This window comes from Aquarana catesbeiana, linkage group LG11 (genome assembly GCF_042186555.1).
Source record: "Aquarana catesbeiana isolate 2022-GZ linkage group LG11, ASM4218655v1, whole genome shotgun sequence".
Lineage (NCBI taxonomy): Eukaryota > Metazoa > Chordata > Amphibia > Anura > Ranidae > Aquarana > Aquarana catesbeiana.
In genome coordinates this window covers 165,456,161-165,474,984 of record NC_133334.1, presented here as the reverse complement: position 1 = coordinate 165,474,984, position 18,824 = coordinate 165,456,161, and the positions used below count along the sequence as shown (strand labels likewise).

At 42.1% G+C, this 18,824-nt stretch overlaps 1 protein-coding gene across 1 annotated transcript in view; it reads left to right on the top strand.

Annotated features, from left to right (window-relative positions):
• The first annotated feature begins 6,425 nt into the window (after positions 1–6,425).
• The window catches only part of SLC6A2 (solute carrier family 6 member 2), a 1,144,495-nt gene continuing 1,132,096 nt past the window's right edge, over positions 6,426–18,824 (top strand). Inside the window, exons 1-2 of the mRNA XM_073605017.1 lie at positions 6,426–7,219; positions 8,255–8,676. Coding sequence (XP_073461118.1) covers positions 8,364–8,676 — 313 coding nt within the window. The 5' untranslated portion in view covers positions 6,426–7,219; positions 8,255–8,363. The remainder of the gene's footprint in view (positions 7,220–8,254; positions 8,677–18,824) is intronic.

Sequence of the window (18,824 nt, the reverse complement as noted above, 5' to 3'; positions counted from 1 at the left end):
CTGAAGAAGGCCGACTATGACGGGAAGTATGGACCTCACCCCAACCCCAATGTCCGAAAGGCCAAGATCATGGCGAAAGTGGTCAAAAGTCTGCACCGGAATTTCGGGGTACATCGATCGAAAGATCAGCTCAGGAAGCGGTGGTCGGACCTGAAATTAAGAGAGCATGAGCAGTACCAAAAGATCCGGAGAGTGCTGCAAAAAAGTAAGTAGTTGTGCTGTGTTCCTATTCTTTTTATGTTTATTACGTTCGTGCTGCTCCATGTGCTTTTCTTAACCATTATCCAGTTTAAAATGTCAACTTTCATGTTAATGGGCACATTATTCGTTCGTATCAAACATTTTTCTTTCGGCCTATAAAACACTATTGTTTTGGCCATATGCATTTGCCCACATTTTTTAGGGCCTACTTGTGTGAAACTAATTTGGTGTGTAGATGGGTTTGTTACTAGAATGAAATGCAACTAGATTCTGTGTAAGGAGAGGACACTCAGCAGCTGTTTACACATCTGGACACTGGAGCACTAGTGTGGGACACAAAAACACCCTTTTTATTAGTGGGCCCACACAGGTGCTCCAGTGTATACTATAGGGGTGTCTCCATCTGTGAAGCTTGTACAAAACAGGTAAGTATTGAAGCTTCACAAAGGACAAGAAAAATGCAACATCTTGGAACTCTGCCAAAACAGAGAATTGTACCCCACTTCCAAGCAATGTTTCATATTTATAGTTCTGCCATCAAATATCTGTGTGCTAAGTAGACCTATTTTTTTTTACATAGGGGAGAAAAGACTTGGAGAACACCCCTCATCCGAGGAGACCAGAGACCCCCCACCTCTGGAAGAAGGGGAAATCCACCCAGAACAAGCAGAGCAGGAAGAGGAAGACGTGGAAATTGGCACCATAACAGGTGAGCGTCTGCGACCACAGGCTCATGTAAGAGATGGATGCTGGCATATTTATAATACATGGTGTTTTTTGGTTTCTATCTTTTTAGGTGATCGTGATGTTGTGGATCCAGATCCTTTCACCTCGGAAAGTGCACAGATCCTGATCGGGGAGATCATGGGGTGTAATAGGGACTTGGAAAACATCAAGAAAAACATCAATGATGTTCTTCAAAAAATGAAGAACATCATTGATGTTTTAGGGAGAGTTTAAAACCCCTCAAAATCCTTTTGTTTTTTTGTGTGCTAAAAAAGTTTGACATTTTTTGACAAATTTGAGAAAAGACAAATTTTGAAGATGCACACAGTGTGTCAACATGTGCCATCACGGGAGATCAATGTGGGCGTTTTGGGGGTGCAACCCCTTCCTCAATAATAAAGTAGCTGTGAGGAAGGGGTTGCACCCCCAAACACATCCCTTGATCCCCCGTGATGGCAGGTAGCACATGTTGACATTTGTAAATTTGTGTGCATCTTCAAAATTTGGCTTTTCCTGGGGTGACTTCACCCCATCTGAACGCAATATCAAACACAGTTTGTAAATACTCATGTCTGATATTGCCTTCAAGTTCTACCAAATGTGAACTTTGTAAGTTCAAGATTTGTGTCTTTCTTGTTGGTTTTAAACATGCCTGTTTTATCTTAAATGGACATTTCTACTTTTTCTAATGTGACCCCAAAAATTGTTATACAACCAACATGTTGGTTTGTTTTTAAAACCTTTTCTAAATGCACATGTGATTGTGCTGGTATTAAAAAGATTGATAATCAAGAATGTGTGGATTATTGTTTCAATGCTCCAACACTTTTGTGGTGCTCTAATTGGTGTTTTCTGTGACAATGGGTGTTATTTCCTAAGGGCAAATCCACTTTGCACTACAAGTGCAGTTTCAAGTGCACTTGTAGTGCAAAGTGTCTTTGCCTTTAGTAAATAACACCCACCAGTGCTTTGTAAGGTTACACAATCACACCATTTTCAGGACTCATCACATTTCTGTCAGGGTCAGCTAAAAGAAACACAAGCAGTAAATGTCACCAAAGATTTGAGTAGTTATTTGTTTTTTTAATTTGAAAAAGGTTTCACACATTGTCTGGAATATTGATAGCCCCCCTACCCGCAAAAATTCAAGGTATCTTAGCCGGACATCACGCGCACTCAGGGGGGGCAAGCCAGGACGGCCACTTTCAAGTGCCGTCAGGGTTGTTTCATTTTGAATTCCAGCCTCAGGCATAACTGAGCCAGCATAGTTGGCAGAATGTTGCTGTAAAAAGTTGTGTAGAACACAGCACGCCAGGATTATATGATTCAGTTTATACTCCGCCATATGTATGGGTGTAAGAAATAGGCGGAACCGGCTGGCCATGATTCCAAACGTGTTCTCCACTACTCTTCTGGCTCTGGCCAGCCGGTAATTAAAAACCCTCTGGTCCAGGGTGAGAGTCCTCATTGGGAATGGCCGCATAAGATGGTCCCCCAGCGCAAACACTTCATCCGCAACAAAGGCCAATGGGAGTCCTTCCACATTGTCTTCTGGAGGTGGCAAGTCCAAGCTGCCATTCTGGGGACGCCTGTAGAACTTCGTGTGGGTGATGACTCCACCATCGGACATCGGCCATTCTTCCCCATGTCCACATACAGGAGCTCATAAGTAGCCGACACCACCACCAACATCACAATACTATTGAACCCCTTATAATTATAATAGTACGACCCTGAGTTGGGTGGTGGGACGATGTGGACGTGTTTCCCATCAATTGCCCCTCCGCAGTTAGGAAAGTCCCACCGCTGGGCAAAGTGGGAGGCCACAGTCTGCCATTCCTGTGGCATGGAAGGAAACTGTGGAGTCAAACAAAAAAAAAATTTAGTCATTTGGCACATAAACTGGGAAAGCAGATTAGACACAAACATTCTTGGCCAACATCAAGAGAACATTTATTTGAGGGAGTTTTTAAAGACCAAAGTATAAGGTACACCTATCAGATTCCCCCTCCCCCCCCTCTCATGGGCCATTGCTAACATTATAGGGGTGGACTCTTGGACAGGTAACCCTCTCCACTTCATTGAGAGATGAATGCCTAAATAATGGGTATTACTTTGAACAGCCCCTCCTTAGTTACACTATTGGCAGCCCACTGGACAAGTAAGAAGTGTCATAATACAAAGATATAAATAGATATTGTACACATTTGAGCACATTTGGACATTCTGCTATTACCTATCAAGATAATAATAGTATACAGAAACTTCAAACAGTACCATTTGAAAGTATACAGGCAGGCCCTTGCACTACATGCTTTGGGGAATTCATCCATAGATCTGACCACAAAAGAGATGGGTATAGTGTGTATGGGTTTGGCAAAGTCAGCAGATAGATGATTGAGGATAGAATTGGTATCAGCTGATTTAGCAGTTGGGGGGAGGGAGGGTTAAAAATGATTTGGGGACCCCCCCAAAAAAAAGCCTCTGGCACTCTGCCTGAATTTAAAGCAAAAATCACATTTTAAAACATTTTAGGGGGTGTTTGAGGTAAAGCACTACAATGGAGCTGATAAAATACATTGTTAAGTGACTACATGAGGTGAATATAGGGCCAGGAGATGATGCTGGGGAGGTAAGTGAAGGCAAATATGTATGAAGGACAAAAAAAATAATTACCCAAAAATCCAGCATATATGAGGACAAAGGGGACATTCACAGCATATTACAATCATGGTAATTAGGGAATGAGGAAAGAAATACAATACATTAGCAAACATTAAATACAATAAAATGTGATATTAAAGGATAAAAATCTTACCTTCATATACTCCTTCTGCAGGACCTGGATGATGGCAGAACAGGTCTCCGGGATAATGATCCCCAGAGCCTGGGGGGAGATGCCTGTCGAGAACTTCAAGTCCTACAGGCTTCTCCCCATCGCCAAGTACCGCAGGGTGGCGACTAACCTCTGCTCCGGAGTGATGGCCTGCCTCATGCAGGTATCCTGCCTGCTAATATAAGGGGTCAGCAAAGCCAACAAATGGTGAAATACAGGGTCCGTCATCCGGAGAAAGTTCCTAAAAATCATCAGGATTATTCTCACTGATCTCACGGAGCAAAGGCATATGACAGAACTGGTCATGCTGAAGCAACCAATTCTCGGTCCATGAACTCCTCCCCACCCTGTTCATGGACTGGACTTGTGTCAAGGTCAGGACCCCAACACCAAGCCCCCGCACAGTACAAACTCTACGAGGAGTACGTATACGCAACATGGCTAGAAAACGATCGGCTGCTCAGAACGAAGTAACAGAACGCACTGAAGAACAGCAAGGCCTGTGAAGAGCGACCTGAAAAACAGTAAAGAACGAACAAGAACAGAATGACAAGAGTCACGCGTCACTTGCTGCACGCACTGAAGAGCAGATACAAACCCACAAGCACAAATTGAACAGCAGAAAACGATCTGAAAACCACGAGTCTGAAAAAGCGGGAATCGTCTCTCACCAAACTTTTACTAACACGAGATTAGCAAAAGGAGCCCAAAGGGTGCCGCGCTTGGTTCTGAACTGGCCTTTTCTAGTCTCGTCGTACGTGGTGTACGTCACCGTGTTCTTGGCGATCGGAAATTCCGACAACTTTGTGCGACCGTTAGATATTTCTAGCGCTGCACTTCATATATTTTGAATTTATAGTGGACTTGGTTTGTTTGTGTGCCAGCTGCTTTTGGTGTTTTTTACTTTTTGGGTTTAGCGCAGCATTTTTTCACTTCTTAGACCAATTCTTATTTTCATCAAGAGTATCTCTAGAATGTTATGGTGTGAAGGCACCACTAACACCCAAAGACCAATTTTTCCACACCTGTTTGACCAGGGCATCAAATTTCATTTTTTTACAGCAAGGCCAATTCTTGCTTTCGTCAAGAGTACCTCTATAGGGTTACGGTGTAAAGGCACCACCAACACCCAGAGCCCAATTTTTCGGCACCTGTTACTTCTATCCAAAGTCTGCCAAAGAGACATTTTATCTAAAAAAATCTCTAATCTTGTTCTGAGTGCACTAAAATGTGGTCTTATCATACAGACTGGCTCCCTAAGCCGTTGTTTACAAAATAAAGAAAGCATGCAGGGAAAATCAATTTAAATGTCATTTTTTTGTTTATAGATGTCAGTTTTGCTGCAGCAGGTTCTATACACAGTAAAGATGCGCCACTTTACAGGCAGACTGAAGGGTCCCCCAGGCATTTTATTTAGAGGCATTTTTCATTTTTATTGTTTCGCTTTAAGCATTAAAATCACCGCCCTTTTAAAAAAATATCTTTTCTAAACTTTTTTTGCACTGGTACGTGTCCCCAGGGCAGTACTTAGGGCCCCCATACCCTTTTTATGGACAACAACTTGCATATAAGCCTTCAAATGGGGACTTTTGATTTTTAAGATTCAGGTGCCATAGACTTCAATGGGGTTCGGGCCCGAACTTTTGTGATATTTGAGAGTTCTGGCACAAACCAAACCATGGGGTGTTAGGCGCATCTCTACTGATCTGTATATTCTGATGGAGAGGGAGTCCATATTGAATGCATGGATGGGGGAACCGGGTTTGTTTTTGTTTTTTCCACAATAAAGTTTTTATTGCAAGAGAAAAGAAAATAACAATTGTACAAGGTAATAACATTTGTACAAATAATTATTTGTAGTATAAGTTCAGTAATGTATACATAACATCATCAAATTAGTTGTTAGGCAGTTTTTTTCATTCATCCCCCTGTTCGAAAGAAAAAACTGGCCCATGTATGGCCAGCGTAAGTTATAGGTATTAAGAATTGCAGAGGTGGAGTGCTATATCTTTGGCTATGGTTTTAGTTGTTTGTGGTTTTAATCTTGGAGATGTAGGTATGGGTAGTTCTGGGGTGCAAGGCTTATACAAGAGATCTGCCACCCTTCTTACCAAACTCAAAACTATGTTACACAATGTTATCTGAAAATATTTTGTCATAGCATAGAATCTCCTCTCGCAACTAATTGGCCCAGCAATGACAGCTAACTTCTGGCACTGATATAACATATAATCTATACTAATTATCTAGTTTCTACTTTAAAGATGTAATACACACACACTTTTATATGGTTCAAATAAACAGTCAACCATCTGCAAGGCTTTTTATTGCTACATTACAGAATTTAAAAAGCAGTCCTATCCACCAGTGGTACTGTAGAAGGAATGCACAACAGAATGGCAGTGAAAGGGTTAAACTACCTATTGCTATCTATGGCTGTCACTGCTTGGAATATTATGTGGTAGGTTCTAGTACGAGCAGAGAAGCTAAGCTGCTGTACAAAACATCAGTTTGTGATTTATTAACTGTGTTTGGAAGATTTAACCAAGTTTGATTAAACTAAAACAAATTAAGACTAACATTTCTGTTTTCCAAGAAGAACGCTTACAAGAAATGTAATACAATCTGAGATTTGGGAGAGAAAACATAACAACCAGAAAAAATGTTATGTAAAAAATATACAAACAAATGGTAAACTAACATGTCACCTAATCTATACAGGAGGATCTGCTTCAAATTTTTTGCAAGCATATTTGTTTACCTGTTTAAACTAATAATCTAAAAAAAGTTTAGTACATATAGCCAGTGTAGGCACACAAGGAAGCATACCTAGAATTTACTATTTAGCGTTTACAGTTTGGATTTTACATCAATTTCTGTAGAAATCTAAAAAAAAAAAAAAAATGAGTAGCCAACAGGTTAATTCTTACTTTCTGTTATGCTCCTGTGGGGACATCAATATAAATTACATTTGATGTGATCCAGATAATCTTTCTCTTCCATTTGCTGCAACTCAACCTAAGGGCATGCTAATTTACATATTTCAGATTGCTTATATGTCCCTGTAATGCCTGATGCTTAAAAGATATATAATCACTCCCTTAATAAACTTGCTTTTGGCTTTTCTAAAAAAATAAAAAAATAAATTAAATTCAAAAACTCTTTCACAATGTAAACACAAGTGTTCTGTGCAGATTTCTGGTATTTCTTTGCTGTAGTATCCATAGGTGGTGCTGCTGAGTTTCCAGTGTCTACAGTGGGTGTATTGATTTAACAAGCAGCACGTGCATTGAGTGCATCATGGTTTAAAAGCTGACAACTTTCTATTCTTTACAGTTTTCTCATAACAGAAGGATCACAGAGTTTTCACTTGGAGAGGGCAGGGATTGCAAGGACTGAGTGGTCTTCATGTTGTTCAATGTAAGCTTACTGAAAGACTCTACTTGCTGTAAGCTGGTAAGTCTGTGCACTTTTCCAAAAATATGTTTTTAGCTAGCAAGTAGTGAATTATGGTTATCTCAGAAGCTTTTAATAGTTTACCAAATTACTTACTAATCCTAATATATATTTGTATGAGTGTGTGTTTGCGGCAGGGACATTTTTGGTGAAATTTGTTGGAAGGACTGTATTAAGGAGATATGTAATATGTCAATGCTTTATGTATATATATATATATATATATATATATATATATATATATATATATATATATATATATGTCAATGCTAAAGATAAATATGGTAAAATGCTATGTTAGTTTTTGCACAAAAAATATTATTTTTAATAGTAATTTCATAGTTGTGATCTAATTCAGAATATGCTTTGTCAAAATATTGTCTAAGGAGACTACTGAGTTGGTGCAAGTAAAAATGTATCTGTGTTTGCTTGCAAACCCTGTGTCTGAAATACTAGAACGCCAACTGCAACAGTTTTTGAAAAAAATCTAGGTTAAAGTCATCACTATACTTGCAACAATTTTGGTTATTTAGAAACGGAGTATTGTTAGCAAACAGTGTGGAGATAGTATATTTTAGGTATCAGACTTCAATCCTACAAAAAAAAATTGCCTTCTCTTCCATCCCCAGCATCTCTAAGGACCACATTAAAAAAAAAATACCAATGCAACAGTTTATGGATTTGTAAAATCGACAATGTTTTCCATTTTAAGTAATGCCTAGAGTTGTTATTAAAGCATACATTGGACAGATTTTACTTCTTAATCCTAGCATACAGAACAATTGCTTTATGGTCTAATAATAATATGAACAATATTGAATACATATGAATAAATTAACATTAAACACATTTCCAGTTATATAGCTTAAAAAAATCTGAAAATCAAGAACTGTTAACTAGTATAACACACTTCAGTGTGTCTTGTATAGGAAACTGGACCAATTTGTTTATAAAGCGCATTTAATTACTAAATCTAGGAACTGATACCCACATTGTGAAATATTTTTTATTGATTTTTTTTTTCTACTCTTTCAGAAAGAAGAGTTGAATAAAAAAGGTTAAACATCAGTACAAAGACTGCACTTGGTTTTTACTCTCCTTGAAAATCCTTTACAGATCTTATTGCACGGTCAATACTTTTCAGATGCCGAAATCTAAGATCCTCATTCAGGGTCATACTGACCATAGATTGTCAGCAGTGGTTCCCTTCAATGAGTTTTCCCCAGAAAAGAAAGATGTCGAACTGATTTTAGTCAAAGAACAGAATGGAATTCAATATACAAATAACACAGTTATCGCCCCAGATGCTTCCCAGAAATATGAGGTTCCGGTGCCAGAAGAGCAAGAAAGGGAGCACTGGGGCAAGAAAATTGACTTTCTTCTATCAGTTGTTGGTTTTTCAGTGGATTTGGCCAATGTCTGGAGATTCCCTTATCTCTGCTATAAGAATGGAGGCGGTAAGAACCTTTTATGACAATATATACTTTTTTGATTGCTGTTGGATTGCTTTATTTAATAGCAACAAGCTTACTTTTCTGTCCAATTTAATAAAATATAAGGAACTTGTTGATAATGGAAAGCTGTACAGAAAGAACATGCAGGCTGCCATTGCTGACTTTACCTTTTAAAAATGCTGGTTGCTTAGCTTTCACACTAATTTACATTAGGTATAAACAGAAAAGGCTTTGATTTTGCTCTGACTTGATGCATCTTTCTTTCTGGGTCAGTGAGTCAAAGTTTTAATCCAGACAGCCAGGCAACTAGTATTTTCTAAATGAGGTCAGCTATGGCAGCCTACATGTTTTTGTCATTAAAGGGGCACTATAAATGTTTGATAATATATTAAATGCTGTAATCTTGGTGCAAACCAGGCATAACCAACAAGTTCATCTGTTGCAGTTTGTTGCACCCTAGTATATGTTGAAATGTTGGTTTGTTGGTGTGGACCTGAGCTGACTTGTAATATGCCTTGTAATACCTTCTGTTCATCTCTGTGATGCATTGAGATTTGATGACTATGACTGTCATGATTAGCTGTAAAAAAAGCAATACAGCTCACTGGGTGGAAAAATAATACACCTATGTAAGGGCACATTACAAGGAGAAGGGGGTAGGTAGGTATGGTAGGTAGGGAAGACTTGTCAGCAGTGCTATTGTTGCAAATATGCTCAGAAAATGTCTATGTTGCCAAAAATATTTTATGGGCCAAGATCTAAATGGGATTTGTAGGATGGATTCATCTCTGTATGGGATCCACACGGGGAGATATTTTCCTCACTTCCTGTTTGTTTGACACCAGTACAAGAAATAGAGCATGTTGGTGACAGGATAGCAAAAGCAGCCATAGAAGATGTCTAAATGTCTAATATTCTAACTTTTTCCATACTTCTAAAAATGCATTTTGTGTTTGTTTTTGCCTGTTCCTCCAATTGAGAGATTTCACTTCACTTTGTATCCTGACAGAACATATAGGGAAAGACACAAAAAGACACAGATAGAAACCTGACAAAAGCTCTAACACTTCCCATGTCTATTATAAAATTAAGGGGAATCTGTATTGAGAAAAAAGGGGTTGCCATTGCTGTCCTCTTCCTTTGAAAATGCTAGCTACCTGCTAATCAAATGACTTAATTTTCTAAGGACAGGGATGTGTTAATAACAGGTTTACCAGGTAAAAATAAAGGAAAAGAAGATATGAAAAGAAAACCAGCCACCACATTTAAGGTCTAATAAACTGCAATATATCAATCTTTCTTTTTCTCTCTCACTGGGTAATATATGTCTTCTTATACACATATGGGTATAAGTAACTATATACGGTAACTATGTGGACAAAGTATAATTTCACTTAAAAGATAACTAGTACTAGGAGAAATATGGACTGCCAATGCTGGTCTTCTCCTAAGAATACTAGTTATTGCCTAGCTGTACCTGACTTCAATATTTTTTTTTAGCCAATTAAGTGAAACTGCTGGCAAGATGCTCTCTTGGAAACACATGTATCACACGGGGTATCCCATAAAACCCCAAACTAAAAAAAACCCACTCACTTATTCAGGTGCCGCTTTTTATAAGCACTATTCAGATCACTTGTATATGTAAGAGTGACGCTGCTCCACTCAGATTGTTCCCAATGAGTATGTGTGTTCCTCTGCTCAGAAAGCTAAAAATCATAAGTGATGTGCAATAAACAAGCCTCTACATTTTTCGTCAAATGCCAGACATCCTCAGGGTCGGACGTAATGCTCTGCCCTATGCGTTTCATCATACATGACATCCTCAGGGACCATATCATTTGCACAGCATACGGATTGTGCAAGGAAGCGCAACATGATTATAAGCATCTGCCTATATATATCCTTTATCAGTGTTAGTGTGAGCTGCTTCTTGTTTTGATTTTAATTTTAGTTAAAGGAGAAGTACAGCCAAAAATTGTTTGGCTGTACTTTTCCTGTGGATCACAGGAGTGCAGTTCGTTTTGCACTCCTGTGACCTGTTTTCAGCAGAGAGCGGGTTAAAGTCCGCTCTCTGCTGAGGTCCCAGAGTCAGTGCAGGCTCGGGCGTAATAACGACAATGATGTCAGGATCTGCCCAGATCCTGGGACTGGCACACGGCTCAGCCACCCAGGGCTCTAGAGAGTGAGAAGGGGGCAGAGCAGAGAGCTGCTGATTGACAGTCAGCAGCTCTCTGCTCAGGGAGCTGTGAGACAATTGCACGGTTCTCATTGTTAGAGGCGCCGGGGGACAGATGCAGCATCCACCAAGGTAAGTATGAATAAAAAAAAAAACAATCTTCTTTTTTAATGCACTAAGTGTGAAATGTGTGTGGTTTATAAAGCTGCAGTATATTACATTTTTGTTGAATATACTTTAACTAGTTTTGGACACTGAGCATGCTATACATGCCCTAATAAACATTATTAAAGTGCACAGTAGTATACTGTATATTGTCTTTCTTCTTCCTGCCATTTCTCCTCTGGGACTTGCTGGCATTTTCCAACTGTTATAGTTGAGGGTTGCCTTGTTAAAGAGGAAGTAAACTCCCTCTGCAGACATTTACCTATAGGTAAGCCTATAATAAGGCTTACCTATACGTACTGAAAATATCTCCTAAACGTGTACCGTTTAGGAGATATTTACATTGCATGCAGCCAGCGACATCACTGGTGCATGAGCTCTGAAGGAAGGGGCGCGGGTGCCGTTCCTTCCCAGCTCCGTGCCGTGGGTGGCAAGCGCGTGGGAGTGATGTCATCCCGGCTCCAGCCAATCACAGCGTCGGAGCCCGCGAACCCAGAAGTAACTCCGGAAAAGAGTGTGGACGGCACTGCAGGGCTTCGTTTTAAGGTAAGTATTTCATAATGAGCTAGTGTTTAATGCATACTAGCTCATTAAGCCTTTGTCTTGCAGGGATTTTTTTTTTTTTTTTTTGCCCACCTGAGTTTACAACCTCTTTAATAAAGCAGTTGTAGAAGCTGTCAAAAACAGGCTTTCTGACACAGTGGTAGACAGTTGGGGGTTACCAAAAATACATCTCAAATATGTACCACCGCCTTGTAGTTGTGTGCACAAAGTGTCATGAGAAAGAGAGTGCAAAATTGAAAGCAGCCTTTATTTCTTTTGTAAACGACTTTGAAATGCTTAGTATCAATATCATAATTTATTGCATACATAGTTACATATAGTTACATATGACTGAAAAAAGACACAAGTCCATCCAGTTTAACCAACAAGGAAGAAAAAACACACACACACACACACACACACACACATAGAAACCTCCATATACTGTACACTATCTTGTATCCACAGTTGATCCAGAAGAAGGCAAAAAAAAACAATAAAGCATGATCCGATTTCCTCCAGCGGATGGAATAAAATTCCTTCCTGATCCCACAAGAGGCAATCAGATATTCCCTTGATCAACTTTTCCTACAAATATTAGTATCCAGTTATATTATATGCATTTAGGAAAGAATCCAGTCCTTTTTAAAAACAGCACTAGCTCTTGAGGGAGTCTTTTCCACATTTTCACTGCTCTTACTGTGAAGAAGCCTTTCTGTATTTGTAGGTTAAATCTATTTTACTCTAGATATAAAACCTGCCCTCTTGTCCTCTGCGATGACCTTAAGGTGAATAACTCTATACCGAGTTCACTATATGGACTACTTATAAATGTTAATCATATTTCCCTTTAATCTCCTCTTCTCAAAAGAGAATTATTATTATTATTATTATTATTATACAGGATTTATATAGTGCCGACAGTTTATGCAGCGCTTTACAACATTAGAGCAGACAGTACAAGTACAATACAATTCAATACAGGAGGAATCAGAGGGCCCTGCTCGTTAGAGCTTACAATCTAGGAGGGAGGGTCAAGTTATACAAAGGGTAATAGCTGTGGGGGATGAGCTAATGGAGAAAATAGTGCAGTTGTTAGATGGAGGCAGGATAGGCTTCTCTGAAGAGGAAAGTTTTCAGGGATCGCCTAAAAGTGGATAAAGTTGGAGACAGTCTGACAGATTGGGGTAGGGAATTCCAGAGGATGGGCGAGGCTCGGGAGAAGTCCTGGAGGCGGATATGGGAGGAGGTGATGAGGGAGCTAGAGAGCAGGAGGTCTTGGGAGGAACGGAGATGGCGATTAGGTTGGTATTTTGAGACTAGGTTAGTGATGTAGCTGGGGGCAGAGTTATGGATGGCTTTGTAACTTATTGTTAGTATTTTGAATTTAATTCGTTGGGTGAGTGGTAGCCAATGGAGGGATTGGCAGAGAGGGGTAGCAGACACTGAGCGGTTTGTAAGGTGGATGAGTCTGGCAGCAGCATTAATGATGGACTGAAGGGGGGATAATCTGTTTAAAGGTAAGCCAATGAGGAGTGAGTTGCAGTAATCAAGGCGAGAGATAACCAGGGAGTGAATCAGGAGCTTTGTGGTTTCATTGGTTAGAAAGGGACGTAGTTTAGAGATGTTGCGGAGGTTGAGGCGGCAAGCTTTGGAAAGTGATTGGATGTGGGGCTGAAAGGAGAGTTCAGAGTCCAGGATAACACCTAGTACCCTGACATGTGGGGATGGGTGGATGGTTTTGCCATTGCTCTTGACAGAGAAGTCGGGGGAAGAGGAACGTGGAGGAGGAAATATTATAAGCTCGGTTTTGGACAAGTTGAGTTTGAGGAAGTGGTGTGACATCCATACAGATATGTCGGTTAGTAAGTTAGTGATGCGTGAGGAGACTGATGGAGTGAGTTGAGGGGTGGAGAGATAGATTTGTGTGTCATCAGCATAGAAATGATATTGAAAGCCGTGAGAGGCTATCAGCTGACCCAGGGAAGAGGTGTAGATTGAAAATAAAAGAGGTCCAAGAACAGAACCTTGGGGGACCCCGACAGAGAAGGGAAGAGGAGTGGAGGAAGTAGAATTGTAAGTGACACTGAAGGTGCGTTGGGATAGGTAGGATGAGAGCCACTGAAGAGCACAGTCATGGAGACCGAGGGAGTAAAGTTTTTTGAGGAGGAGGGGGTGGTCAACCGTGTCAAAGGCAGCTGAAAGATCCAGAAATTGGAGTACAGAATAGTGTCCGTTGGTTTTTGCAGTTAGTAGGTCATTTGTGAGTTTTAAAAGAGCAGTTTCTGTGGAGTGTTGAGGGCGAAATCCAGATTGAAGGGGATCAAGAAGGTTGTTTTTAATGAGGTGGTCACTCAGTTGGTTGTAAACCAGGCGTTCAAGGAGTTTAGAGGAAAAGGGGAGCAAGGAGATTGGGCGTAGGTTGTTAAGATTGGTAGGGTCCAAGGACGGCTTTTTGAGTATGGGGGTGACCAGTGCATGTTTTAGAGCATCGGGGAAGATGGCAGAGGTGAGGGAGAGATTGAAGATGTGGGTTAGAGAGTGTAGGATGGGGTCAGAGGGTGACCGTAGCATTTGAGAGGGAATAGGGTCCAGGGGACAGGTGGTTAGGTGGGCGATAGAAAGGAGTTTAGCAACTTCATCTGTAGTAGTAGATTTGAATAGGGGGAGTGTCAGTTGTACCTGTTGACATGGGGTCTTAGCTGGGGGAGATACCTGTAGAATGGAGATTTCATCACGGATTGTATCAATCTTGTTTTTGAAGTGATTAGCGATTTCCTGGGCAGTGAGTAAGTCAGTGGGTGGAGGCGGTGGAGGACAAAGTAGAGAGTTGAAGGTAGAGAAGAGTTTACGGGGATTGGATGAGAAAGTGTTAATAAGAGTTGTAAAATAGGTTTGCTTGGCAGTGTGGAGGAAAGAATAGTATATTTGGAGGGCAGATTTGTATTGGTTGAAGTCTTTGAGAGACTTAGTCTTGTGCCACAGACGCTCAAGAGCGCGACTACGTTTTTTGAGAATTTTAGTGTCATCTGTTTGCCAGGGTTGTAGGGGTCGAGGCCTTATTCTGCGTGTAGTGAGGGGAGCGAGCTTGTCCAGGGTGGTGGACAGAGATTTATTGTAGATGGACATGGCTTGGTTGGGGCAGGACAGGGGAGAGATTTTGTCATAGAGGTGGTCAGTAGCAGAATAGAGGAGACAGAAGTTGAAGTTGCGAAAGTTTCTATGGGTGATGGTTAGGCGATTGGAGGGAAAGGTGGTGGAAGACAGGGGGAGAGAGAAACTAATAAGGTGGTGGTCAGAGAGAGGAAAAGGATTGTTTGAGAAGTTGCATGGAGTGCATAGGTAGGATAATACAAGGTCAAGGGTGTTGCCATCAGAGTGAGTAGAAGCCTGTACCCATTGCTTCAGGTCAAATGAAGAGGTTAAACTAAGAAGTTTAGAAGTAGCAGGAGTGTTTGTATTAGCGGGGATGTTGAAATCACCGAGAAGGATTGTGGGAATATCCGAAGAGAGAAAGTAGGGTAGCCAGTTCCTCTAATCTTTCATCATAGCTGAGCTCCTCCATGCCTCTTATCAGTTTGGTTGGCCTTCTCTGCATTTTCTCCAGTTCCCCGATATCCTTTTTGAGAACTGGTGGCCAAAACTGAACTGCATATTCCAGATGAGGTCTTGCTAAAGATTTGTACAGGGGCAAAACGATATCTCTCTCTAAAGTCTATACCCCTCTTAACCACTTCAGCCCCGGAAGGATTTGCCCCTCAATGACCAGACCATTTTTTGCGATACGCACTGCCTTACTTTTTGACAATTGTGCAGTCATGCGACGCTGTACCCAAATAAAATATATGTCCTTTTTTTCCCACAAATAGAGCTTTCTTTTGGTGGTATTTGACCACCTCTGCGGTTTTTATTTTTTATGCTATAAACAAAAAAAGGTTGACAATTAAAAAAAAAAAACAATATTTTAAATTTTCTGCTATAAAACACACCCAATAAAAAAATTAAAAAAATCTAATGTCTTCATCAATTTAGGCCAATTTGTATTCTGCTACATATTTTTGGTAACAAAAACTCCAATAAGCATATATTGATTGATTGCACAAAAGTTATAGCGTCTACAAAATAGGGGATAGATTTATGGCATTTTTATTATTTCTTTTTTTTTCTAGTAATGGTGGTGATCAGCGATTTTTAGCGGGACTGCGACATTGCAGCGGACAGATCGGACACCTAACTGACATTTTTTACACTTTTTTGGGAACCAGTGATCAGTGCTAAAAAGATGCACTGACATTGTACTAATGGCACTGGCAGGGAAGGGGTTAACATCAGAGGTGATTCAGAGGTTAACTGTGTTCCCTCAGTGTGTTTCTAACTGTACGGTGGGATGGGCTGCTTGGGACAACACACAGATTTGTCTTCCTGCATAGCAGAAAGACAGGATCTCTGTGTGATCCCCTGACAGAATTGAGAATTGCATTGTTTACTTTAGCAGATCCCTATTCTGTCTCTGCGGAGAACGATCGCGGGTGGTCGGCGGACATGGAGTCCGCTGGACCAGCTGATTGGCTCCACCGCTGGCCAATGGGCGTGCGCCTCCGGCAGCATGCACATGCCCACAGATCGCCGTCTACGAGCCCAACGTACACCTACGGCGATTCGAGCAGCCAAGCCAACGTGCCGCATTATACCTGCAGTGGCTAGTTGGCAAGCAGTTAATACAAGAAAGGATTTTACCTGTTATGCAAACCGCAGCTTGGCATTGCATGCCATTACATGCCATTATCATCTTATGATCTACCAGAACACCCAGATCCTTCTCCACCATTGATTCCCCCAGTTGTACTCCCCCTAATATGTATGATGCATGCATATTTTTAGCCCCCAAATGCATAACTTTACATTTATCAACATTAATCCTCATTTGCTACACAGTTGCCCAACAGAACAGTGCATTGAGGTCAGCTTTTAAGGTGGAGACATCCTGTAAGGACGATATTCCGCTGCATAGCTTGGTGTCATCTGCAAAGACTGAAATGGTACTTTAATCCCAGACCCTATATCCTTTATAAATATATTTAAAAATAAGGATCCCAACACTGAACCTTGGGATGTACCATTAAGAACCCTAGACCATTCAGAGTATGACTCATTAAAGAGGGGCTCTGGCTGACCTCCCTGTTTTTTTTTGGCCCCACTTACTTGATGGTGGTATCTGCACATTTCAGATACTCACCCAGGGCCGGACTGGCCTACCGGGATACCGGGAAATATCCCGGTAGGCTGGCTGCACTGTAGTACCGCTGGGGCCGCTCACTGCCTGTGTCAGCATCAGCACTCTAAAGAGCAGCAGCGGCGGCCGCCGCTGCTGCACTATGCCAGCTGTGTGTCACTCTCACTCACACTCTGTGTGTGTCTCCGGGGCCACTCACTGCCTGTGTCCTGACCTAAAGATCAGCAGCAGCGGTGGCCGCCGCTGCTGCACTATGCCATGGCTGCCTGTGTCTGTCACTCACTGTCTCCTCCGTTCGGCCGGCGCGCCGCCCACCACACTCATCATCATGCCTCGCTCTCTGTGTGCCTGAGGGGGAGGAGCAGGAGAACGCCGTGTTGCTCCATTTTGCCTCGTCCCGTGCGGCGCCAGCCAGCACCGCCCACTATCTGCACGAGGAGAGAATATCAGTGAATGGCCGGCAGTGCAGCTGCTACAGCACAAGAATCAAGGTCTCTCTCTCTCTCTCTCTCTCTATATCTCTCTCTCTCTCGTTTTGTTCAAGTGCCAGATAACTTTGAAAACTGTGCCCATAGATTGCCAACACTGTGCCCTGCCCATCAAACGCAGCCACTGTACCCATCAATTGCCACCACTGTGCCCATTAAACGCAGCCACTGTACCATCAAACGCAGCCACTGTACCCATCAATTGCAGCCACTGTGCCATCAAACACAGCCACTGTACCCATAAATTGCCACCACTGTGCCCATTAAACGCTGCCACTGTACCATCAAACGCAGCCACTGTGCCCATCAAACGCAGCCACTGTACCATCAAACGCAGCCACTGTACCCATAAATTGCCACCACTGTGCCCATTAAAAGCTGCCACTGTACCATCAAACGCAGCCACTGTACCATCAAACACAGCCACTGTACCCATAAATTGCCACCACTGTGCCCATTAAACACAGCCACTGTGCCCATCAAACGCAGCCACTGTGCCCATAAATTGCCACCACTGTGCCCATTAAACGCTGCCACTGTGCCCATCAAATGCAGCCACTGTACCATCAAACGCAGCCACTGTACCCATCAATTGCCACCACTGTGCCCATTAAACGCAGCCACTGTACCATCAAACGCAGCCACTGTACCATCAAACGCAGCCACTGTACCCATCAATTGCAGCCACTGTGCCATCAAACACAGCCACTGTACGCATAAATTGCCACCACTGTGCCCATTAAACGCTGCCACTGTACCATCAAACGCAGCCACTGTACCATCAAACGCAGCCACTGTACCCATCAATTGCAGCCACTGTGCCCATCAAACGCAGCCACTGTACCATCAAACGCAGCCACTGTACCCATCAATTGCAGCCACTGTGCCATCAAACACAGCCACTGTACGCATAAATTGCCACCACTGTGCCCATTAAACGCTGCCACTGTACCATCAAACGCAGCCACTGTACCATCAAACGCAGCCGCTGTACCATCAAACGCAGCCACTGTACCCATCAATTGCAGCCACTGTGCCCATCAAACGCAGCCACTGTGCCCATCAAACGCAGCCACTGTACCATCAAACGCAGCCACTGTACCCATAAATTGCCACCACTGTGCCCATTAAACACAGCCACTGTGCCCATCAAACACAGCCACTGTACCCATAAATTGCCACCACTGTGCCCATTAAACGCTGCCACTGTACCATCAAACGCAGCCACTGTACCATCAAACGCAGCCACTGTACCCATAAATTGCCACCACTGTGCCCATTAAACACAGCCAATGTGCCCATCAAATGCAGCCACTGTGCCCATAAATTGCCACCACTGTGCCCATTAAACGCTGCCACTGTGCCCATCAAACGCAGCCACTGTACCATCAAACGCAGCCACTGTACCCATAAATTGCCACCACTGTGCCCATTAAACACAGCCACTGTGCCCATCAAACGCAGCCACTGTGCCCATAAATTGCCACCACTGTGCCCATTAAACGCTGCCACTGTACCATCAAACGCAGCCACTGTACCCATA